The 27177-nt window shown below is 35.4% G+C and overlaps 1 protein-coding gene across 4 annotated transcripts in view; it reads right to left on the reverse strand.

Moving 5' to 3' along the window:
* The window catches only part of LOC109445183 (sodium channel protein type 1 subunit alpha), a 111764-nt gene that overhangs the window by 67818 nt on the left and 16769 nt on the right, over positions 1-27177 (reverse strand). For all 4 annotated transcript variants that reach the window (XM_074337350.2, XM_074337346.2, XM_074337357.2 and 1 more), the window contains exon 2: positions 4811-5123. In XM_074337350.2, coding sequence (XP_074193451.1) covers positions 4811-5074 — 264 coding nt within the window. In that variant the 5' untranslated portion in view covers positions 5075-5123. The remainder of the gene's footprint in view (positions 1-4810; positions 5124-27177) is intronic.

The following is a 27177-nucleotide window of genomic DNA, read 5'->3' on the forward strand; positions in this document are numbered from 1 at the left end:
ACAGGTCAACATGTGACACTGCTCTAGACAATGAGACCATCACATACCCTTGGCCACACTGATTTGTTTAGAGGAGGCCATGAGACCTAATTAGAACCAATTCCAGGGCTTTTGTTAAAGCTTTTGAAGTAAAAAAATAGCTCTTTCTTGGGTTTACTAGGCTGTAGGATGTTAGTTTAGTGCTACTGGTGGCGATTTTTACCGTCTTTTGGAAAGGGCGAGCTTATGAAAGCAGCCAAAACAGGTGAAAGTAGAGCCAAAAATGGAAGAAGATTATGTCCTAATGATGTAGTTTTAGGTACTAGATCCTTTGCTATTAAAACCAGATTCACTCTATACTTTTTTTTTTGGTAACTAGTTTTTGTTGGGCTTTGGTCATTTTCAATCGAAAGGTCTCTTACTAATATAGTAGGTACTGAATAAATGCTAACCATTATTTTATTACCAACATTAATATCTTGGGATTGTTTCTGAGACAGAGACTGAGAGGTAACAAAGAAAGGAGATTAAGGAAGAAAGATTTGGAAGTCAAGTATGCTGTCTTGGATGTAAGGGAGAACCTCGGTGACTGGCAGTTCTAGAGGAGCCAAAAATATGCAAGGAAAAGTTGTGAAGTGGGGACTGTCCATATGACAGCTCATGGACTCATAAGCTTTAAACTACCATCTACTTTTTTGATGTTCTATTAACTTACTTTTGTAAGAAAAACTCCTTAATCCCAATTACAAACAAAACAAATAACTCTATCCAATATAACAACTGAAAACTCCTATAGCAATGACAGATGAAGCATGAATTTAAAATAACAAATTCATATATGACTCTTCATGCAGGTCCAATAAAGAGGGAGTATGCATCTTTTTTAAAAGAGCTGATAAAAAGGGACAGTATGTTGTTTTTAAATGGTCCATGAGACCACCAGCAAGGAGTACACTTTTAAAAGGATACATTTCTACATCCCATAATTAACAAACTTACCCATGTTCACTACAGATCTAAAATATCTCAAGCTATTTCCAGTATACTGTCACACTGTCAAAAGGATATGGTACTAATGAGTCATCTGTAATTTTAAGAACATGAGTCGAGAGAAGTTTTCTATAACAAAGAGTGGGTGAAGAATTTGAATGTATAGCCAAATGGTACAAAATCAATCCAAGCTATAAAAGGTAACTGTGGGAAAAAAAATTCCATAAGTGTAAAAAATAGGTATGTTCACAAGCTAAAATGTGCCTTGCCACGCAACTATAGTAAATAAACAAAAGGAACTCAACTTGTAATGACGTTCTAAAGACAACTGGACCAGAGCTCACATGGTATGGAAATTCTACGACAGTTTTCTCATAGCACTATTTTATTCCTTAGTTCTTATCACCTACTTCTGAAAACGTTAAACATCTGATGGTCTGGAGAATTCTTAATGCTTCCATGCCCCAGGAATGTTCATGAGATGGCTGTTACTATTTCTTTAATATCACTGACCGTGATTAAACTACTTTAACAGTTTTAGTAGAATTTTTGAACATTATATAATATGCACATTTTAAACTGGGGCAAAAAAAGATAAAAATATGTGGGCATATGCCTTCTGAAAATACATCACCAGCAGTGACATTTCCGTAAGCTCGATGACATTGTCTTTGTAGATCACAGAGAGCTCAGTGTTGTTTCTGTTTCTTGAACATAAAATACCACTGTATTTTATTCTAAAGTATAACATAAAGAATAGATTCTGCAACCATTTTTTATAGTGGGCTCGCTTTGCTTATTCTATATATTATTAAGAGAGACACAAAAGACATTGTATATAGATACAAACGACATATTAATTATTGAACTTGGAGTAAAACCTCAGGGAAGTCACTGGCCTAACTGATGTCTGTATATTCTATGTCATTCAGGGAATAAAATCCACATCCCCAATATCAGTAATAGTGGGAAATCTCATCCTACGAAGCCTTTTCCCTGGTGAAATTTCCACCATTAGACCTGTCAGCTGTGCCGGAATACCGTGCGTCACTAAAATAAAATCAGTCATCAAATATCAAAAGAAAGAGTCATGATTTAAAACAGGTTATTATTTTGCTAAGCATTCCAACTTTAATGAGAGCACATGAATTCAGAAGTTAAGACTATTCCTTAATACTGAAATAATCCAATTATGAAAGAAAATTGAAGACTTAAAAACAGTGTACAGGCAACTAGAGAAAGCTTTAAAACATGAACTCACAAAAGAAGGAAATTTCAAACACACAGCTCAATGTGTGTGTTGCTCACCTGCCCTAAGCATTCCATATTAGTTTATAAGGACTTCGGTGCTCCAAAGTTTCATTCGCATTGCTGTTGAATGACTTACTTGAAGACTTGCTGGATGTCAGCTCAATGTGAAAGCAATGGATGTGCCTTACCTTGGGGAAAACTCCTTCCTGATAACAATATGTTTCTTATCAGGTTGTTCTACTTGCACACTGCGATGTGTTCCAAAATGCCAAAATGTTTTTCTTTTCTCACACAATGTGCATTTGAAGATAAGGATAGAAGATGTTAATGGCAAATTTGAATGTGAACCTAACAAAGTTTATAAGGGTCACGTCAGGCTGACTAGTCATTCCATCAGAGTTAATTTTTCACACTTGATTTTAAAGATTTGAAAGGGTCAGCATAATTTTGTTTCCAGCTGCCTTTATATCCTTTGTATCCCTCATGACAAACCAATTGTGGCCGTTTTTTTTTAGGGACATCCTCTCAAAGACAAGAACTTTCATCACTCTGAAAACTCTTTAACTGAAAGAAAAGAATTGATCAGGTGATCTGGTTTTCACATGAAAAATCACTGCCCTTGTCAAGATGCATTAGTTTAGTCTTTCTGAAAGCATCATTTATTGTTTTATAAATAAGGACATAGCACATGAGCTGGGATGCTAGATTTCAGCCCTCTTTGATAAAGGGGTAGACTCTGGTGCCTTTAACACATTTTAGAGGGTGATTACTACCAGAGAGGTAGGGGCTGGGTGTCAGGGGGTAGCAAAAGGCCTGTTGGGGGTCGAGCTCCCTAACCTATGATTAGAACAGTCTTTGAATAGACTGGATATATCCAATAGCTATCAATAAATTAACATGCTCTATAAGGTGAGTGAATTTCTCTCTAGAACACAGCAGAGTCATTACTTCAATAATGAAGTAATTTTAAATAAATTACAATGTTCAAATAACTGGATTATGTGCATTTTGACTTTTCTTATATAAATAAACCCCTCATAGTTGGCTTAATTTGGGCTTTAGCTTTTCAGATAGCATATTTAATTGTATTCCAAAGGGCTGGTTTAATGATAAAGTGAAACTTTTTCATAATTTTAAAAGTAGTTGTGAAATGGATAATCTCTTACCTACTAAGATTTGGCAATATTATATTAAAAAGCAAAGTTAAATGAAAGAAAATAAAATCTTTGGAAAATGAGTCTTTATCTCTTCCTTTATTATAAAATGGGCAAATTAGTTTTTAAAAAGGGAAAGTATGTTACACTTAAACCAGCTATATCCTGAAAGTTCAAAGAAAAAAAATTAACGTAGTGCCAGTCATCCTTTTGTGAGGTCTTTATCTCTGAAATTAAGGTGATACGAAGTGATTTACAAAACTGTCTCAAATCTATATATTACAATTGCCAAACTTATGCATTTGACAAGGACTGACTTCATGTTGTCAAGAACTGTGCGAGCAACAACAGTCTAGGCGCAGGGATGTCCAAACTGCAGCCCGCAGGCCAACTGCGGCCCGCATCCATTTTTAATTGGCCCGCAGCAAATTCCAAAAATATATTTAGTTTACTTAAGTAAACCAGGTGAGGTAATACGTCCTTCACCTCGCGTGAGTGGCCCGGCTGTTTGTGTATTTTATCGCACATGGCCCTTGGTAAAAAGCGTTGAAAAAAGTTTGGACACCCCTGGTCTAGGGTATTATAAGGCCCATGTCCAACAAAAAACTTCCATTTGTTTAATTATAATCTTTGTGCCCTACCCTTCTACCAAGAGTACACAAGTGTATTGTAGCAGATGAAAAAGATAATAAAATGTTGAAAATTAAGTACTCATAAATTCAATCTAAAATCAATACAATAATCTTCTTTGATTTTGCCTTTTTCTGTAAGCTTTTCATCTTGGTTTGGTGAAATTGTGGTCTTAATGAAATGTTGGGTGCTTAATACAAAGTATTCACTTCAAGCACGGATACAGAAAATGCAGGCATTCAAATATTGTTTATAGGTTCTTCAGAACACTATATTTTTGTTCATTCTTACAAATAGAAATATATTTCTACCAAAAAATTGAATACTTTTTAAAATTATAGTTTATATAAGAATGTTCCAGAAATCAATTGATTTATTACATGTAACATGATATAGCAAGTGAAAGCCTCTGTGGCATCAAATTTTGTTCTATGAGAAATGAACACTAATATTTTTGAAGTCCTTATAACTTGTGATAATTTTCAGGATTTTCAAGTGCAGCAAATAACATAAAATTCTTTAGTAAATACAATCTCTGGGGAGAATTTTTTAATTTATTAAATTAGCTGTCACTAACTTAACATTTATTTTTAGGTATTTGTCATGGTGCATTTGGGATAGCTCCATCAATTATGATATAATCAATTTATTTTTCATGTGTATGCATAAGACACATGCAAATATGTTATTTCTTAAACAGATGGATACTTAACACTTTGTGCTAATTCAGCCTGTGTTGGTGCTACAATCGTCCAAGGTATGCGTAGGCAATTAGCAGCAAAATATGCCTGATAAAAAACACTCACTTTTTTATTGATATAGTATGGGTCCAGGTCCTCCAGCGGCTCTGACACCATCTCTGGAGGGATGTCTCCATAAATAAAAGGAAGGTTCTTTCCAGCTTCCAAGTCACTATTTGGCTTTGGGCCATTTTCGTCATCGTCTCTCTTGTCTGGTTTGGGATTCTTAGCCTTTTCTTCTGCAATGCGCCTTTCAATAGCTGCAAGAGATTCTCTGGTGAAGAAGTTGAAGCTGTCAGGTCCTGGTGGTACAAGCACTGTTTGCTCCATCTTGTCATCCTGCACATTTTAATTACCATTTACTCTGCATATGAAAGTCCTAAAAAAAAAAGTTGATATTTTAAGGAGATTAAGGGAAGACTTAGTATTTATAAACACTTGTCATGAAATATGACTAGAGGACTGAAAATTTTGTTTCCAACTAAATTGACATGTAATTACAAAACATAAATTATTTTTGTAGTAAGAACATGTGACATGACATTTACCTTTTGAATGAATTTTTAAGTGTGTAAGACAGTACTGTTAACTATAGGCACGGAATGTACAGTGGATCTCTAGAACGTACTCATCCTGTATAACTGAAACTTTTACCCACCGAATAGCAACACCCATTTCCCCCTCCCCCAGTCCCTGGCAACCACCATTCTACTTTCTCCTTCTAAGAGTTTGGCCTAACAGACATGGTTTCTATGTTGGATTTTGTTAAGAGTTCCACGTCTATTCATTCTTATGTTTTGCCAATACAGGAACAGTGTCATAAGTTAAGAAAGTGGTTCAAATCTAGCCTTAATTCACTTACATTAGGCTAAATGCCACCATGTTCCTAATGGGCGTTTCCTCTCGAGCCACCAGAAGAGGAGGATGTTGTCCCATAGAGACAATGGTTAGCTCATCAACAGGAGGAAGTGGAAAGGGAGCTGGCTCTGAGAGGACATAAAATCCAACCCTCTAGTCTTGACAAATGGTTCCTGGCCAAGGGGATCAGAACAGTTTGCTGCAGCCAAACTTAATGACCAATCAGAGAGTCACTGCTGTTCTGATTGGGTCTCCGTCTCTTCTGAGATTGGGAAAATTAGAACTACAACCTGCTCATGTCTTAGCTATGATGCGGTTGGCTTACTTGAACACATACAGAAATAGCCACTGCAAGGCTGGATAAGTGCCAACGAAATGACTAAGAATGAGAGAAAGACTTGACTGGAAAGAAATTACTACATTGGGCTGCAGGTAACTAAAGATGCAGGGCAGCAGGAGTCTCCAATTTCAGGGAAAAACGACCAGAAAGAAGACAGGGTGACATGAGCTCAATAGCAACTGAAGTGGTTTTCTTCACTAAAGCAATAATACTATTCTTGCTGATTCTATAGTCCTATAGTGCTAAACATATTACAAGAACCTGAGGCAAAACTCTCAACTCCATATAGCAGAGTCAGACCTGATCTGATGCCAGAGGCTGAATCCCAAATGTATTGTTTTAAGGCATATTTAATATGAGCTCAAATTTCACAGATATTACTGAGCCAAAGCTTCCCAGAGCCTAAGCTACTGCTTGGCCACAAGTTTTATTGGGATACTGCATTAACTCATTAAAGTCAGCAAGCTCTGATACAGTTAATCTAGCTTTGGTGTCTATGAATTGTAATAATAAAATTGCAGCCATAACTATTTTGTGAGGAGTCCTAAAGAGACTGCAAATTTCACTGAAGGAGGTTCCCATTGTTGTGAGGTTTATGACTATATTTTTCAGTGGGTGACCAGAAAGAAAGGTGGGGGTGGGGAATTCAAGTCTAAATTTGTACCTTCAGTCTATTGAGTTATCTCACAAAACTTTCAGAGCACTTACAATCTACCTACAAGCTCTGGAAGAATAGGAAAATTAAATAAGTCAATTTAAATCAATGAAACTCTACTTTTCCCATAAGGCATCAGGAAAATAATGGCATTTATTTATTTGGAAATAAAACTTTAGGGATAATAAATAAGGTATCTCATAAGGGAAGTATTATGACATAGAGATATGTATGGTTTTTATTTTTAACTAACTAATTTTTTGATAGAAAACATGTGTAAATGATGTAAATTCAAAACATTTAACAAAAAATACAGTGTAAATTTTCCCTTCCACCTTGTTCTCCAGCACTCAGGTGCCTTTCCCAGAGGCAACCATTGTTAACTGTCTCCACGTGTTTTCCAGGTATGTAATAGATATATGCTAATCACATGAGCACATGTATACTTACACATATTCTAGTTAAAAACTCATATACATAGTATCTTACTGCACAAACTGTTCTGCATCCTGCATTTTTCCCTTGAAAATATGTATTAGAGTCATTCTTTCTCAGTTTTTATAGATTTGACTCTTTCTTTTTATTGGCTACATGGTTTTCCATTGTTTGTACGTACTATAATAAAGCTACAATGAATATATTTTATACACATACTTTTACAGATGTGTAGATATATTTATGGTATTGACTTCTAAAGGTGTACTTGGCTGTGTGTAAAGTGAATCTTTAATTTTGATATAATTGTATGATTACTCTCTAAGAAGCTTGCACCAATGATTCTCATGACAGCAATGCAACACAGTGTCTATACATCTGCATCCTCAATGCATATGTGTTATCATGTTTTCAACATTTTGAATCTGACTGGGGAAAAACACAGGTAATATTATAGCTTTAATTTGTATTTGTTTTACTATGAGAAAATGTGAACTTTTTTTCATGTTAAAGAGCTACTTTTTCTTTTCTTTCTGTGACTGTCTATCTAAAGAACAGCCTGTGTTCTAATTTTCTTTTTTAATCTATAGTATACATTTTTAGATATGATATCAACCATTTAATTTTTTGATGTGGGGCCTTTTTAAAAGTATATGTTTTTTGACTTTATGATGGTTTTGAGCAACAGATTTAAAAAAATGAATTAAGTTTTTAAAAAATGTTAATATGATAATCTAGCTCTAATTCTTCTTTGGCTTCTAGGTTTTTTTGTCACGCTTATAAAAGCACCCATGTCCCTAGAGGAGTGGAGGGACATATTATATATCATGTTTTCTTGCATTTTTAGCACTTTATGGTTTAATTTTATAAATTTAAATTTGTGATCTATTTGCAGTTTGTTTTCTATGTAAAGTGAGGTAGAGATCAATTTTTTCCAGTTGTTCCAACATTAATTCGTGAATAGATAATTTTTCTCCTCCAACACACAATGCTAACTTCATAGTATGTTGAAAATACAAATACATATTTATTTATATGAACCCCAGATTCAGCAACAAAGTAATCCTAGATGTATTTTCAATAAAATCAATATAAAAACAACATTACTATATAACATTTTTTTCTGGAGGTACAAATGAATCCAATTAAATATGAGAAATAATTACATTTTTAATATAAGGATGAAAAAGTAAAATTATAACTATTTGCATATTATCAGATTGCAAGCCCATGAAACTCAATAGAAGCATCTAAACAATTCCTACAAGTGGTAAGACAATTAAGGTGTCTGGGTTGAAAAGTAACAACAAAAAAAACAACCCTCAATTTATTTTCTTTATAGGAATAAGACATGTTTAAAAATACAATGGAAAGAAAAGAAAATAGAAACTTTCTCACTAAGATTAGAAACAAAGCAAGGATGTCCCCCCTCACCATTCCTTTTCAATATCATACTGGAAGTCCTAATCAATGCAATAAGACAAGAAAAAGAAATAAATGATACACATATTGAGAAGGAAAAAAAAAATAGTGTCTTTGTAGCTGATGACATAATTGCCTATGTAGAAAAATCCAAAAAGAATTAACAAAAAACCTCCTAGAACTAATAAGCAATGATAACAAGGTTGCAGGATACAACATTAATATACAAAAGTCAATCACTTTCTTATATCCCAAAAATAAACATTGAATTTGAAATTAAAAACATAAAACCATTTATATTAGCACCCCTCCCCCCAAAATGAAATACTTAGGTATAAATCTAACAGATTATGTATAAGGTCTATATGAGGAAAACTATAAAACGGATAAAAGTCAAAGAAGAACTATATAAATGTAGAGATACTCCCTGCTCAATACTATTGCGATGTGAGATCTTTCCAACTTGGCATCTAATCTGATCTATTGAGAAATGCAATCTCAATCAAAATCCCAGCAAGTTATTTTGTGGATATGAACAAAGTGTTTCTAAAGTTTATGCAGAGAGGCAAAAGACCAAGAATAGCCAACACAACATTGAAGGAGAACAAAGTTGGATGACTGTTGCTATCCAACTTCAAGACTTACTCTCAAACTACAGTAATCAAGACAGTGTGGAATTAGCAAAATAAAAGACAGACAAATCAACAGAACAGAATATATAGCCCAGAAATAGACCCATATAAATATAGTCAACCAATGTTTGACAAAGATATTGATGTGGGACAGGTCATTAGAGTTTATAACACAGGCTTTCAGGCAGAGAAGACGTAGTTTGCCTCAACTTCTGTACTTCTGAAATATTAAATGAATTATTTTAAGAGAATAGTCAAAGATAAGTAAATCAAAATCAAGAAATAGCAAATGTTGAAAGAAAAGTTAGAGAACATCTAATCCATCCTTCTCATTTAACAGAAAACAAAGTGAATCAAAGAAAAGTTAACATTTCTCTGTTTAGAATTTGTGTGTTTCCAACTTCCAAATAAACATGTAATTTGTTCAGGGTCACACAGCTTATTAATGGTAGAACTGGAATCAAAACTTTTATTTCCTGACTCCCAAACCACTGCCTGCCAGTTTCTATGTTATTTAATAGTTTTCAAGTACTTACATGATTTTAAACTTAAATAAAATGTATGCAAATATAACACAAGTAGCCATATTAAACTAGTATTCACTCAGTCAATTATATACTTGAAGAAACTCAAAATAAATCTAATAAATGAAGTATTTTGGCAGCAATGGAGACTGTCTTAAAAATCTTAAAAACAGAAGATACTAAAAAAAAAAAGATGGTCATAATATTTAAATTTAGACACTATATTATGCAGGTTTGAAACCTAATGAAGTATATTTCTACAGCCACTTTATATTTTAGTTCTATAACTTTTTTCATGTTGTGCTAAATCTGGTTACGTCTAGTTACCAACTGAGCAGATTATATAATTTATCTGCCCCATTTAATCTCCTCAAAGATTTCCTAACACCAAAGTTATAATAATACAACATTTAGGTATCTTGACCACCTTATACAGTATAATTTGATATGGAGAAAACTCATATACCTGCAATTCTGTCCTTAAAATTGTTTGATTTCATGCTGAGGAGAAAACAAACTGCTGCCAAAATGACTGCCAGCTCCTTGTAGATTCTACTACTATTTTGGGGACATAAACCATCTGGGCATGGCAATTCGTGCAGAAGTGTTTCAGTGGATTTTGTGGTGTTTCTGTCACCCACTTCACTGAAGAACATTACTGCCAACAACAATAAAAATAATTGGATAAAATGTTATTTGTACAGTTGTGATCTCAAATAACTTTTTTTAACACCCAAGAAAGATATTGCTTTTACAAAGAATTTCACAAGCCTAGGAAATGCCGTTTTATAAATTTCTATTCTAGAAATAATTTTGTTTTGTATGTTTTTGAGAAAAGTCTTTATTTCACTTGTTTTTTAATATTACCCATTTTTAGTATTATAATTGGGATTAACTAAACAACATAAATCATACGTATGTTTAAAACATTTACATTCTTTAAAACATTATTATCTACCCCCTAAATTTTCATGCTACATGCAGATTACATAAAATATGGTCACATAGCTCACATATGTCTACATCTATATTTGTGTATTTTCAGGGTATTTTTCAGGACATCATAATAACAAGCTATGAACTACAAAATTTACTCAATCCACTACTGCCTCCCATCCAATATCAATAAACTACTTTGTTCAAATTGACTACATACTTAATTAACATACTGAATAGATGGCCTATATTTACTTCAGATACTAATGCAAAGTTAACACAGAGTGAGATAAAAAATACTATGTGGTAAACTAAAGTAAAACATCGCATTCTAGGCATGCTTGGAATCAAGAAATATAAAACACATCACCTTTTTATTAATAAAATTGTGCAACCGGGGCATGCTTTTTGCCTTACTGTATAATTACTGAATTAAATGTTTAGGAAAACAAAATAGGCCCCAATGTTCCAATTGTATCAATGAACTTTAAATAAAATCCTAGTTTGGAAACATGTTTGAGGCAGTATTTAATGAATTAAAGAAAAATACATTGGTTCACTCAGTTTGGTTCCCATAGGTCTTGACCATATAAATGCTACTGCAGCCCACAGGCTCTTGCCCCACACAGAAATGTCCTACTCAAATGTAGCTCTAATAGACATTAACCTGTTTTTAGTTCTAGTTTTCTTTGCCCTGTGGTAAATTTTATTTGGCAAAATAATTCATTGGGTCTAGTCTCATGGGAAATTGACATTTTCAGACTATGCCTTTAACTATACTATCAGTTTGTTTCCTGAACTCTGGAAACCATTCAGCCTCTACCTAGCACAAGACATATCTTGCACTTAATGTATGTCTGAGTAAAAATGTGCTTTGAGAGTATGAAGTACTGAGATGTATGTGTTCTACATTTGGACTGAGAGCCTTAGCCATTAGAAAACTCCTTATGTGGTGGCATAGTTTATGGAAATATAAATTTGTGTGTGCTCCGCTTATATTTTTTTCCTTTATCAGTTCAAGCAAATTAAATTGTGAGGTCTTTATTATCTCAGGAATTTTAGTGCAGCAGTAAATAGAAGCTACTTAAAGTCCATGCTTTCTTCTCTCTCTTGGTAAAATCTTAAATGCATTATTGATATGATGTTAGAAGTCCCAGAGCAAATGAGACAGGGGAGAGAGTTGCATGCGTGAGTAATGAGAGTCTGTTGAAAGAGAAGGAGATGGTAGTGTCCTAGGCAGGTGACAAAATCGCAGAGGGGTAGGTGGGAGGATAGATTCTTAACAGGTAGTATCTTAATCTTGCCCCAAACTCCTACACACTAAACACGGCAGACAGCAGCAGGTCTTAAAGACTTGAAGGGATGAAACCGGCATTTCAGTGGTATTCAATTATGATATACGCTCAATCACTTGCTCCCTGTAAGGGGATTATACATCTCCACCAACTGCCATGTGACCTGCTAGCCCTCCTGGTAGATGGGGTTCCTGGAATATACTTCCTTGCCCCATTGTTGTTTCACCCTGTGACTTGCTTTGGTCAAAGGAATGTGAGATGACAAACATAGTCTTCAATCAAACAGAAGCTTTCAAAGCAATGTTGTGGTTCCAGCCAGCCTCTTGCTCTTTTCCCTCTACCCTGAGAATGGCATGTCTCAGATAGAGGTTGCTCCCTCATCCTGGGTCCTGCAATAAAAAGATATGTGGAACAGAGCCACCAGAGCCAACCGGCAGCCACTCACAAGTTTGTAAAACATTGAGACTTAAAGGTTGTTTAACACAGCAAAGCTAACTAATCTGTCAGAGAAAGCCATTAATCAATGACCAGAGAAGTAAACTGATTAAACAATAATAAGAACACATAGTATCTCCTACTAAACTTTTTTTGACTTAGATTCAGTCAAAGTCTCTTTCTGTTGTCTGTTGTGAAGAACATAAGTATCATTAGAATGCTTTTATTTCCTTACGGGGAAGACAGTTATAAAAAGTAGGAATGGTGGATAGTCCACATTGAAAACCTTGTGAATTTCTGGATCTCTTCTTGATAATCAAACTCAGAATAATTTAAGGAAATTCCTTTGAACAACTCAGAATAGTTTGTTTCAAGAACATAGCAATGGCTTTAATTATAAACAAGTTATTTAAATAAAATTCTTCCATGTAAGAAAATAATCTTACTTGGGTGGGTGAGTGGTCTGGTCAGAGATTTGGGAGGATATAGAGGATAGAAGTCTAATTGTGCATGGCTGTGTCTGTGGTTGCAGATTTTGGGAACCCAAGTGTGAGGTGCTAGGCACTAAAAGATGAATGTGGGCCTCCCAAGCCTGTTGAGTTGGGAATGAGGGAGGCAGTACCTAAATCTGGGGTATATTTGGCAGGTTTTAAACAAAGTGGGTTACTGAGAGAGCAGGCTAAGGGGTGGCCAGTCCTGTTCATCTGTTCAACCATCCCTTTCTCATTGCACATCTTTTCTCTCCCTGATTCTCCATTTCCTTCCTTTTCCTGAGTCCCCACATCAGTTCTGCTGCTCATCTTCCCCACACTTCCCAACCTGCTCCTTCATTTGTAGAAATGTCAGGAGTCCACTCATTTATTTTTTTTTTTTTTGAAAATCACTGTCTAAAACGAATTTAATATAATGACAGCTGGTCAAGATAGCAGAGTAGGTAAATGTTGCGCTTGCCTCCACCCATGACCATATCATAATTACAATGAAACTATAGAATAGCCATCATTGAGAACTACCTGAAATTGAGCTGAATGGAAGTCTTATAACTAAGGATATAGAGAAGAAACCACATTGAGTCTGGTAGGAGGGGGAGAAACAAGGGATGAACTTGTCCGACACCTGCATGTGACCATTAAAGATTGGGGAGGATATCTTGACAGCAGAGGTCCCACCCAGAGGAGCAAGGTTTCCCAGCTCCACACCAGGCTCCCCAGTCCAGGGTTCCAGTGCTGGGCAAAGAAGTCCCCTTAACTTCTGGCTGTAAAAATGAGCGGAGATTGTGGCTGAGTGAGACAAGGGTTGCTACAGTCCCAAGCTCTCCTCTTAAAGGGACCGCACACAGACTCACTCACTGACGGACTGACTTGTTCTGAGCTCCAGCACTGGGGTAGCAGCTACAAAGATGCCAGTGACATAGGGGAGGAACTGAATTATCTGGCTTCAGGGCGAGGAATGGAGGGGCAGATTTCTCCCAGAAGAGCTGACAGAAACCATTGTTTCTTTGTCGAGCCCTCCCCACTCCCAGTGTGCAGGTGCAGGTGGCCACCATACCTAAATCTCCATTGACCTGGCTAACACCATTTGTTTGCCTCACCCTGGTAATTCTGAGAAACTGCCCCACCTACTTTCAGGTCCACCCAAGTAGCTTCTAATGGCTTTTCTGTACAAACGGCCTGTCTTGGCTCATGCTGTAGACTTTCCTACAATCTCTCAAAGTTTCACAGACCTCAAAGAAGCAGCATCTGGCTTCAGCATGTCCCGAACCTCTTGCTGAGCAGCCCTAAGCCTGGCACTATCCAAAGTGGGCGTAAGTTTGTGGCTTGGCCTCTTGAGGCACCTCCAAGCCCATCTTCAGATTACTTCGTGGCTCAGGGTGCCCTGGCTGGGCAAAGACTGCAGCTGAACTTGCCTATGGTGAGAATCCTGTCAGGAGGCCCCAGGTATGGTACGCCTGGTGGCTAGCTTTGGAGCAAGCCAGAGCATCACCTGGCTGCCTCCAAAGATGACACACCCAAAATTTAGATTGTGCAGGTACCAGAGCCCTGCTAAATTGAATCCTGCTCTGTAGGGTCACCTCTGCACAACAGCTCCTCCACTGTAGTCACAGCCAGTCCTCACAAACAATAAGCCCGAGGGTCAACCCCTCCGTTGACATACAAAGAGCAACGATGGCTCAACTAGAACAGGAGGGCACACACAACCCACACAAAGGACACATCTGGAGCACCTGACTCAGATGACTGTGCCCTGGGCCCCACAGGATACCTACTGAATAAGGCTTTGCAACCCTATCTAATGCATAGAAACACAGAGAGTCAGCCAAAATAAGGAGACAAAGAAGCATGTCCCAAATAAAAGAACAAGAGAAAACTCCAGAAAAAGAACTAAACAAAATGGAGACAAACAATCTACCACATGCAGAGTTCAATACCCTGGTTATAAGGATGTGCAATGATCTCAGTGAGAACTTCAACAAAGGGATAGGAAACATAGAAATGGACACAGAAAACATAAAAAGGAACCAGTCAGAAATAAAAGACTATAATAACTGAAATAAAGAATACTTTAGAGGAAATCAACAGTAGATTAGATGAAGCAGAGAACTGAATCAGCAATTTAGAAGATAAGGTAGCAGAAAACATGAATTCAGAACAGCAAAATGACAAAAAGAATCCAAAAATATGAAGATAGTTTAAGGGGCCTCTGGGACAACATTAAGCGTACCAACATTCACATCATAGTGGTACCAGAAGGAGAAGAGAAAGAGCAAGGAACTGAAAACCTATTTGAAGAAATAACAATGGAAAACTTCCCTAACCTGGCAGAACAAATAGATATACAAGCACAGCATACACAGAGAGTCCCAAACAAGATGAACCCAAAGAGGCCCACACCAAGACATATCATAATGAAAATGTCAAAGGTTAAAGACAAAGAATCTTAAAAGCAGCAAGAGAAAAGCAGTTATTTATCTGTAAGGGAGCTCCCATAACACAATCATCTGATTTATCAACAGAACCTTTGTAGGTCAGAAGGGATTGGCATGAAATATTGAAAGTGATGAAGACTAGGGACTTATAACCAAGATTACTCTAAACAGCAATGCTGTCATTTAGAATCGAAGGACAGATAAAGAGCTTCCCAGACAAGAAAAAGCTAAAGGAGTTCATCATCACCAAACTGGTATTAAAGAAATGTTAAAGGGACTTCTTCAAGAAGAAGAAGGAGGAAGAAGAGGAGGAGGAGGAGGAGGAGAAAGAGAAGAGGAAGAGGAAGGATAAAAAATATGAATGATAAAATAGCAGTAACTACGTATCTATCAACACTTACTTTAAATGTAAATGGTAAAATGCTCCAATCAAAAAACATAGGGTGTCTGAATGGATAAGAAAACAAGACCCTTACATATGCTGCTCACAACAGACTCACTTCAGATCAATAGCACAGACTGAAAGTAAAGGAACGGAAAAAGATAATTCATGAAAATGAAATAAAAAACTGAAGTAGCCATACGTATACCAGAAAAAATAGACTTTAAAACAAAAGCTATCATGAGATAAAGAAGGGCCCAGTAATTCTATTTCTGGGTATTTATCCAAAGAATCCTCAAACACTGATTCAAAAAGACATATACATCTATGTGTTCATTGCAGCATTATTTATGCTAGCCAATATATGGAAGCAACCGAAGTGTCCATTAGTAGATGAATGGATAAAGAAGTGTTAAATATATACAATGGAATATTATTACTCAGCCATAAAAAAGAATAAAACCTTGCTATCTGCAACCATATGGATGGACTTAGAGGGTATTGTCCTGAATATAGTAAATCAGAGAGAAATGACAAATGTCATATGATTTCACTTATACATGGAATCTAAAGAACAAAACAAACAAACAAAAACAGAAATAAACTCACAGATACAGAGAACATTTTAATGGTTACCAGATGGGAGGGTGTTGGGGGGCTGGGTGAAATAGGGGAAGGGAGAAGAACCAATTGGTAGTTACAAAATGGTCGTAAGGATAAAAAGTATAGCATAGGGAATATAGTCAATTATATTATAATAACTATATATGGTATCAGATGGATACTAGATTTTTCAGGGTGGTCATTTCTTAAGTTATACAAGTGTCTAATCACTATGCTGTACACCTGAAACTAATACAGTATCATACAACTGTAATTGAAAAATTAAAAAACATATTTTTAAAAATTATGACAAGTTCAGCTGGGTAGTTATCTCTGTTCCAAATGGTGTTGGCTGAAATTAAAAAAAATAATAAAAATAATTTAATATAAACCCCACAAAAATACAGACGGAACGAATGCCATTACTCTTGCTGCTCTCTCTCATGCAATGCTAGTCATCTGTGCCGATGGTGCTGTTAAAGGTGGGAGTTATGTAACTACAAGTAGCAGCCAGGGGCAATAGTGCTAGTGTCAGTATTTGCCCCTTTATTGGTATGGGAGTAATGGGAGAGAAAAAAAATCAAGCCTGCTTGGTACAATTCTCATTGAAGGAAAAAGAAACCAGCAGTAGCATTTTAGCACAAGATGTTGAAAGAAAAAACTGTAACACTCTCCCCTCTTTGCAGATATCTACCTTGATAACCATTTCAGTGAAATAATGCAAACGGTATGTAATTCCTTTCAGGACTCATGACATGCATGATTAGACTCTTTCTGAGATAAATATAATACATCTCTTTGGTAGCATCTTTACTGTATGTCTAGGCATTCATGTTCTTACGAACTCATAGTTATTTTTCTTTTTCTTATGACTTTCACCCTTCACTCTTAATGAATGTTGCATGGACAGCTCAGGGTGTGAAATGTTGTGGTACACTGGTCTGGGTTAACGTGACCCCTGCTATTACAGTTTTATCCAGATTGACGGCCTGCCAGCTGATGATTATCACAGGTTTGTATAGAGTGGCTATCAGATGTCCAGCATGTCTCACAGCAGAGCCTTCGCCAGGTCCATTCCTCTCTGGGTTGAAAACACATGACATGTGAAATCAAGTTTTTTTTCACTCAAGTATTTATTGAATGAATACCATGTACTTGGTGGGCATAGGCTATGAAGAATATGAGTGAGGAAGTGGAAAAGAATAATACTGAGAATACTGCAATATAAGCAGATTCTTTTTACAAGATGCTTTATGAAATGGACTTTAGGCTATCTGGACCTTGACTTGGAGAACTAGGTATTTCTGATTTTAATGGATTCATTTTTTAAGTCCCATAGTGAAGGGAAATGGAGGTTGATCATCTAAGCATTGAAAACTGGACATCTCTCTAAATCCTACAAGTCAAGTCAGTGTGTGTGTGTGTGGGGGGGGGGGCAGTCAGCTGCAACGCTGTTCTGAATTATCAGTAAACCATGTCTTAATAATTGGGCAATCATTCAGCTCTCTGTATTCAGAGTCTCACACAAATTTCACAGGCCACAATGAATGTTAATAAACATGTGAGACAACAAAACAAGTTCAATGCACGTCCTGCATTCTTTCCTCCTAACAACCAGTTTCGTGGGGCCAATACCTTTTCTCAAGTCTCAGGGATGAATACCTGGAAAGAGATAGTTAAAACAAAAATTCCTAAAGAAAAAAATGCATGCTTTTTGGATCCAGTTCTGTTCTTCCATCTCAATATATTTTCTAACATTTCTGTTTTTTTTCTTTAAACTTTTAAAATTTTTGAATTACAGTTGACCTTCAATATTATAATAGTTTCAAGTTACAGTATAGTGGTTAGACATTCATATAACTTACTAAGTTATTTCCTCAATAAGTCTAGACCCCCCTGGCACCATACATATTTATTACAATGTTATTAACCATAATTCCCTATGCTGTACTTTATATCCATGTGACAATTTTGTAACTGCCAATTTGTACTTCTTAATCCCTTTACCTTTTCAACCCAGCCGCCTAACACACCTCCCTTCTGGCAACCATCAGTTTGTTCTCTGTATCTATGAACTTGTTTCTGTTTCGATTACTTGTGTATTTTGTTTTTTATTTTTATTTATTTATTTTTAATTAAAGTTTATTGGGGTGACAATTGTTAGTAAAGTTACATAAATTTCAGGTATACAATTCGGTATTACATCTTCTATAAATCACATTGTGTGTTCTCCATCCAGAGTCAGTCCTTCTTCCATCACCATGTATTTGATCCCCTTTACCCTCATCTACATTTCTTAAGTGCTAAGAAATAGTTCCTTTTTGTTATCCTCAATAGCAGGTGGCAGCTAAAGTCATTCAGTTACATGCTTTGTTAAATAAAACCTTATAAATAATTCAAATACTATTATAACACTCAACTGAAGCTTACAATCAAATTATTTTTCCTTCTGCTTCATTCCCCCACATTTCTCACCTGCTACTCCATTCTAATCCCCAGTGAAGTCCTAACGCCCTTGAGCTAGACAGGACATTATTGTATTTACAACGTTACAGAGTTAACCTAGAAGAGTGCTTGATTTATTTTGACAACTGCTGTCCTTTTCTGGGTAGAGTATTGGGTAGAGGAGACATAACGGTATCCAAACACCAACTCATTCGCTGGGGCTGTGCTGGCAGCTTGGAGGAAGGGAGAGCCAGCCCAGCTTAAGCCATGGGAGATGGGCACTGGTGACCACCAGGCTGATATCAGAAATCGGAATAGGGTTGCCAGGAAAAACACATGGCACCCAGTTAAATCTGAGTTTCAGCTAAACAACTGATTTTGTTTTCATTTTAAGCATATCCTATAGAATATTTGGAGTACACTTACATTAAAAAAAAATACATTATTTACCTGAAATTCAAATTTAACTGGACATTCTGTGTTTTTATTTGTTAACCTAACAACCCTAAATCTGAAGAACAGCTTCTCTGTTAAAACTCCTTTTCACATTGACTAATGAATATTAATTAACATTTTCAGTATTGTTTACAAGTTTTTACAAAAAACAAATATGTCTGGGAAGTATATGGGTTGTTCATACACCAGTGTTCGGTAATTTAAAGAGACTGCTTACTTTTCAATATCTAACTTATTTCTCAGTATCAAAGTGGGCCACAAATTCAGACTGAGGGTCTCGGACTTCTTTTTTCAGTGGGAAGAGATAGAGTGTGGGGTTGGGTGAGAACTGCTCATTTCAATTGAAGGATACTTGTGGATGAACTATTTTTAGTGGGGGTTTTCTGACAAAATGCCAAGGAGTGATTATAAAAGGATGGAATGAGGATAGAGTGTAAGGTAGCAGTGCCAGAGAAAACTCACTTATTCTAGAATTTCTGTTGAAGACAAGCTTAACTAATGAGGGGTCTCAGTGGTGGGACTTATTTTTCAAAAATGGATAATGGCAAGTGTTAAAATATGTAGAAAGCAGATTTTCGCAAATGGAGATATCACAATACACTAGTGAAACCAACTTTATATTTTAATTTTTAAAGAGAATCTTTTTTTTTTTTTTTTTAGGGACTAGGCAATGATGATTACTTGAGTTAATAAAGAAGTATTCTGCATTTAATTCAGAGGAAGAACACCATTTATAAAAGGGTCAAATATGTATAGGGTTTTGTGACTAGGTCATTCAGCTCCTAGAAGGGGCTGTATTTCCAAGTAGAAGAGTTGTCTTTCCAAGTAGTGGAGATAGATTTTTCACTGTATCTATACATGTATTATTCAGACGAATCACTATGGTTAGGAACTCAGTCTGTTACCATGAAACAGACCAAACCCCTACCTTTGATTTCCTCAGTCCCATGTCTGATGGATCAAGAGAACAATATATAGAAAGAAAACATCTATGTGATGTAACAACAACCTTGCTGATAATGTTTCCTATGAACGTCAATGTATAATTAAGCAGTATTCTCAGATAAAGTCTGGAAGGTTTCTCCAGCATTTAAAGCTCTGCCTTTGTGAGACCTAGAAGGTACACTGAACTCGATCAACCCACCTCTGCATTCAAATATGCAGCTGTGATTTCCTAGTTCTCTTTCAAAACATTCAGCACAGTTCCTGGTCCAATAGAAACAACAAATCTTGTTGAAAGGATGAATGGTAGATAGATAGGTATTTGAGAGACGTAGGAATATATGTTGAGGTTGCCTGAATCTCAACCTACCGACTAGTTACAACACTGTGCTAAAGTTACTACAGCCACTGTTCATTTTTTGAGGACATAGCTGAGGGAAAGGAGAAATGAATGAAATGTCAGGATAAATCCAGTTAACTAACTAATCATGGTCTCAATATGTGTAAATTATGATGTTTATATTAATAACATGGGCTTCCTTTTTTTTTTTTTTTTTTTTAACAGAAATCTCAAATAGAAGGTTTTGAAAACCCAGTTCTTGGCATGGATAATATGTTTCCTCACATGCTGCATACATAGTCAAGTTTTTTTTCATTATAAAGACTATCAACATGAGATTATCCTCAAAGGTTTGGGTAGTGCATATTTCCATATCAATGATTTTTCTCCTTTGCTGATTTTATCACTTCACTCTTGACTCAGTAGGTCCTATAAATGCAAATTTTCACAAGGAAATAAAGAGAAGGTAATTTCAGGTGACTATGGATGAAACTGCTAAACCTGAACAGCCATTATAACAAAAAGAAAAATTCTCTTAAATATCCATTTGACTCATAAACCTATACAATTTTGAGAGATACGGTGATTATATTTTTCCCTTCAATCTTAGAGGTGATGCAATGTATTCCTAGCAAAAGTGAAAGAGTAAGTAGGGATTGGCAACATTTAGTTCTTCTTAAGAGTCAGGCCATAAAGCCTTCCCTAGTCACCACAGTTCACAGCTTGCACAGTTTTCCCTTGAATAACATGGATTTGAACTATGTGGATCCACTTATACATGAATTTTTTTCAGTAAATACTGTAAATGCATTTTCTCTTCCTTATGATTTTCTTAATAACACTTTCTTTTTTCTAGCTTATTTTACTGTGAGAATACACTTTATAATACGTATAACATACAAAATATGTGTTAACAAACTGTTTAAATTATCGGTAAGACTTCCCATCAACAGTTGGCTATTAGTAGTTAAGTTTTTTGGGAGTCAAAAGTTATATGTGGACTTTTGACTGCATTTGGGGGAGTAGGCTCCCCTATCCCCATGTTATTCAAGGGCCAATTGTATTTTCTTTACCACTAATTGGGCACAAGAGAGATATTTTCTTATAAAATGTACCTATGTTATATATTTACCATAGTTACATACTCCTTTTTGCCTCCCATAACACCCAGAAGAATAATATGTACTTAACAGACCCTCCAAATATTTTGGTCAATTGGAAAATTGTTAATTAGAATTTATCTTTTAAGCAAACCCCCTCAAACATATTCAAATTCCAAAATTTAATCTGTTATATTATCTATTGGTTTATTCATATTGCTATTTGTTACTCTTAACCAAATAATCCAAGTTTAAAATTTCATTTTCCTAAGATTTGTGTTTGAAATAACCAAATTTACCAAAATTAACTCAAACTACAATTACATTCTATTTCAGTTACTAGCATTTTATTGCACCACAATCTGCATGAAACAGATGTCAGGACATAATGAACTAATCTGAATTATATTTTTATTTTTTGCCCCCTCTTGAACTTTTATGGGAAAGAGAGTTGAACAGCTGACTGACTGATGGGAGAAGTTATACAATGCAGAGTTCTGCAGCTATGTACTCATGCAGTATAGAGATGCTGCAGAGAGGCTGGGAATAAAACCATTTCTTTCTGGAGCAACACTGCTTGCTCTCCGCTGAGATGAAAAAGAAATTTTCTTTTCCTTTTTTCAAAAACTCACATCACTAATCTAACATTAATTGCTTTAAACACTAGCTACAAGGAAAGGTCTTTAGGTTAGGAAATTGTTCAGCAATTTTTAGAAAATACAGACATGGCACTTAAATATTTTTATCAACCTAGTACCCAAAGAAGAGGGTCCTTATTACAAGAGGGACTTTGATGCTACTGATTTGGATAAAGAAAAGATTTGGAAAATAAAAAGATAAATTTATTATATGCTCTGTTTAGTTTGAGGTTCATGTTGAGCTTAGAAACAGGGTTATAAAAACATCAGGGATTAAATTGCACTGGGAGAGGACATTAACTGAGCTGCAGAGAAGGGGCTGACTGGCCTGTTACATTGGCAGGCATTACGCAGCACTACGGCATTTTCGTAAACTGATAAATATTGCTGGCAGCATAAGTAAGTCAAGACCCTTTCTGCTGCTGCTCCATTGTTTGTTTTTCTGCCAAAGAGGAAGGGAGAAAAGACAACTTCAGCACTGAGGAAAAAGGCAAATTGTGCAAATATTCAATGAGAACTAAATCAACAAAATCTCTTGAGCCCTATGTTCTCCAACTCCCTTAGAAATATAATTAGTCTATCTGACATATTGGAGAACCAAAATGTGTGCCTTGCTGTGCTCATTAAATATTTTGAATGAGTGAATGAATGAATGAATGAATGAATGAATGCATAATTAATGGCTTACCCTAGGCCATCTTTTCAGTGCACAGATCATAAAACCGACAACACCACTGTCCTCTCTCATCTCATTCTAACATGCATGTTATCATCAAACTAAGAGAACTGAAACATAGCCACAACAGAATTTTTCAGAGTTTCATTTTGATAAAGATTCCCATTTTCTATGAAATCTAGGAATGTAACATAAAATTTTAATTAAGTGAAGATATTGTGTAATTTGTGCAGAACTAAAATTATATGGCATATTGCTTGTTTATCTAATAAACACTGATCTTTGAGGATATAAACCATTAAATTCATAAAAATCATCTGAGGAGTTCTTCAAAAATATATAATCTAAGATTTTGCTTCAGAGACCTGAAGTTGGGCTCAAAATCTGTTTTCATTCTATGTCTCCAGGTGATTAGGATGTAGAGCTTGTATTTGATCAATGGACAACTATTGGGAAACACTGGAGTAGAAGAATGGACTAAGTAAGGCATCATTTACAAATATCAAAAGCAAGCTTTTGTTACCTAAGGAACTGAGTTAATTCATACAAGTATTTGCTTGTTGATTAAAGATGAGTCCATGATTTAATTAATTTAAATGTTGGAAGGGATCATTTCTGACCCAGAGATTTATGTTCTCAACCATGGAAGTTTCATGGTGAGATCCCTGGATTTAGAATGAGAATATGTTGGTTCAAATTTTGGTTCTAATCGTTAATAAAATTGTGACATTAAAGTAGCTCTGTCAGCTTCAATTCCATCATTTATGAAATGGGAATAAGTCTTGTAATACTACACTTTAGGTGCTTACCCAGCCCTCACTCCTTTTTGGAAACTGTGCCCCATATAGAAGTTGTGCTAAAAGATGAACCTAGACAACCATGTTCATACCATCTGAAAAATTCCTATCCCTCTCCCACAACCATAATCTTGTAGGTTAAAATAAGGACACTGATTACAGAGCAACCGATCCATAAGCTTAACTGAGCCAATGAGATCCTCTTTCTGGAGAATGTTTAAATTGGAGTCAGACTGAGTGAGTCAGAGTGCTGTGGGAACCTGAACTGAGTGATACAGAGTTGAAGCAGGGGAAGTCTGACTATGAGCAAGCAAAGGACACCAGCCAAAAGAGCAAAGGAGAGATAAGCAAAAACAAGAAGCAAGCATGTAACCACTGAGAAAAAGTAGGTTATTTTTATTTGGTTCCTGACTTCTCAGTTCCAGTTCAGGCTCTTTATGGCTTAGCTCTGTTTTGGTCATGGGATTTCCAATTGTATGTTTACAATAAACAACCCATTTTACTTATACTAGCTTGAATGTGTTTTTATTCCCTGAAAACAAGTGTTCCCTGACCAAAATAAAGAGAAATGCAAAAAAGACTGCACATAAAAAGTTCTTAAATTTTAATTGCCTGCCTTACAGAGGAGAAAATGGAGTTTCAGGAAAGTTAAGTATCACAGACAAAAGAGTGATTAGATTCAGTCAGGTAGTTCATAGGAAGTTTGAGATTTGAATTTGAGTCTAGTGTTTCATAGTTCAATGCTCTTGTTTTAAAACCAGAAATTTAGGCCGCAAGGCTGATATTTTATTAGAAACATTTATTGCCCCAACCATGTTTTCTCACTGGGAAATTGAGCTATCTACTTTTTAATAAAAATAAACTAAAAAAATCATTCCAGGAGAAATCATCCTCAAAAAATGGTCTTGAATATAATTTTAAGCACTTGGACAAATACCTAGCTGGGATGTCAGAGCTCTGTGTTACAAAGGATGGATAAAAATTGTTAGCAGGAAAAAAAGCGGCCATTATTATTATACCTTAGACCTTTAAAAAAATGACACTTGGAGAATGACTGATTTTGAGGAGAAGAGTATACTGATAGGTCTGTCAGAAACGGCTACCTGCAAATGGAAGTTTTGAACCACTTAATGAGTCAAGCGGTTGAAAGTGTTCTTTTAAAGGATCAATTTAGATCTTGTAGAGCATCTGCCAGAAAGAATAAGTTTTAGTGCAGTTGACACTAAGTTCTGCCCAGAATATTAAATTGAGCCAAATTTATTTTCCACATGAAGTCACAGCTTTATATGTTATTATATAATCGTTTGGCAGGAATAGGAATAACACCCAAAATGTGGCACATCAAATCCAAAGAATCTTGGAATAAAAATATCTACTGTTTTAGATGTTTCAAAGTAGGGCCAAAAAATGCAGAAAATAAATTGGATATGAAAAATAACAGAAATTTCTATTCAGTTGGCATAGGTATGTAGTTGCTAGGCATATACGTAGAACAGAATTCAACAAAAACTGATCATTAAATACCAATCAGCCAATCAATCAATCACCAAAGTAATTACTACACCACAACTATGCTAAGTTACATGCTAGAGGACATAGGGCCATCAGAGATTTACAGTGTGCTCCCCTTTAATTACTAACTTTCCTGAGTAGACAATGGAATCTATCTATAGAATCCACCACGTTTTCCCAACCTGTCCCTTTAGTGTTCGGAGCACAAAGCTAAACTCAAGATCAAACAAAAAAATCACTACTATGTTTTAGCATTTGGCGACATCTACTTCACCACCCTTTTTGGATTTTTGTTCTTCATTATTCTGATTTATATTTTATTTGATTTTGTAATTCAGATCAAATAATTTTTGAAAGTAGAAAAGAAATACACCAAGTGAAGCTTTCCCTTGCTCCACTTTATGCCCATTTCAGTGACTTACCTTTCCATAGAGATAAAAGATCAAATGTCATACTCTCTTTGGGACAAACCTCAGACACTTAAAGGCAGTCATGTGTCTCCCTTTAGTTTTCTCATTAAGAAACTGAAAACTTTTCAATGCAATAGAACAGTTTCAACTACATAATTATTTGCATTGTTCATTTGCTCCTTTCCAATTTCTGTCCAACTTTACTGATCTGTTTAGACACTCTAATAGGAAAATGGTAATAAGAACAGCATAAAGATGATGCCTGACTTTTGCACACACTTACCTTATTACAATTACTGTCAAGTCTTTTAGTAATAGGATATCTTTTTTTTTATTTAGACTGTTTCTTTCTACAAATCAATTTAACATTAAAAAAAAAGGATTGAAACAACAAAATCGATCTTTACATGTAAAAATATCCTGTGATTCTCCTATTCTTCCTGCAATTAATCAGAAACAACAAATATTTATCAAATTCCTGTTAAACACAAGGGCCTTATTGATTCCAACAACTTGTGATTAATTACTTTTTCCACCATCTTATTGTTCTTGGTTTAAAATAGCATACACACTATACTTTGGCTGAACTTTACACACTAGAGTCTCTCTTGTCTTAATGAACCAGTTTCGAAAGGTTTCAAGGTATCTGTTTCCTACTCCTATATTCCTCAGAGCTATTAATATCATTTACTATATACCACTTAAACTTTTATTCTCAGTTTCAACATTCAGATCAGTGAAAATTTATTAAACAGTAATAGTCTCAGGATTGATTTTGTTAGAGTATAATTATCATGAAATAATTGTTAACCATCTTGAATCACTTGAACATTACCCTAACAGCAATATGACATAGACCAATATTTGCAGGAAATCAAGTTCAGCCTTATTCTAAAGGTTTCAAGAATCTACAATGCCCATTCCAGCTTTTGATTCATACTGAATACATGCCTTACACACGTTCATACTATAATCCTTTTAAAATTACATACGATAGTATTTAATAAAATACAAATTCTTTTATAGAAGCCTTTTTGACAGTCTGTTGTTACCATCAACAGACATTGAAATTACAACTTCTTTTATGTGGTAGTCCTTCATAATTCTGATATAAAATTTGGATCAATTATGAAAGATCATGTACAGATATGCAAAAACCTCCCTGAAGCACAGATACATGATATCTATCATTTTCATCTTGATCAACATGACTTTTTATTTTGTCACAGAAGGAAATTAAATTGGTCTGACACAATTTCTATTCACAAGGTCTAGCGATTTTTATCTGTACTATTCAAGGTGACTATCAATTTCATTATATGTGTGATTTTTGTTGTTTTGTTTTCTTGTTTTTAAAGAGGATATTTCAATATACTGAGTTAAGATGAAGGTCCCTAAAGTTCTTTAATCACTTTTCTCAGAGACAGACCTCCAAATTTGCCCTTTCATGCAGTTTACCACATGAACAAAACTCTCTAGTTTTTCATCACAACTCACAGAAATCTTCTAAAAAATCTATTATGCTTTTTCTGTCTTCTTATTTAATAGCTCACAAATCTACAGTAATTATACATTGTTTCTACTTTTAAGTTCTTCTCACCCCTTCTTGCCTGGAAGGGAATGTCAGACTCTAGAACTCTATTTCTACATCAACCTCTAGTCCCTATTAATTTA

The sequence above is a fragment of the Rhinolophus sinicus genome, chromosome 17 (assembly GCF_057876585.1).
Source record: "Rhinolophus sinicus isolate RSI-liver-muscle chromosome 17, RSI-T2T, whole genome shotgun sequence".
NCBI lineage: Eukaryota > Metazoa > Chordata > Mammalia > Chiroptera > Rhinolophidae > Rhinolophus > Rhinolophus sinicus.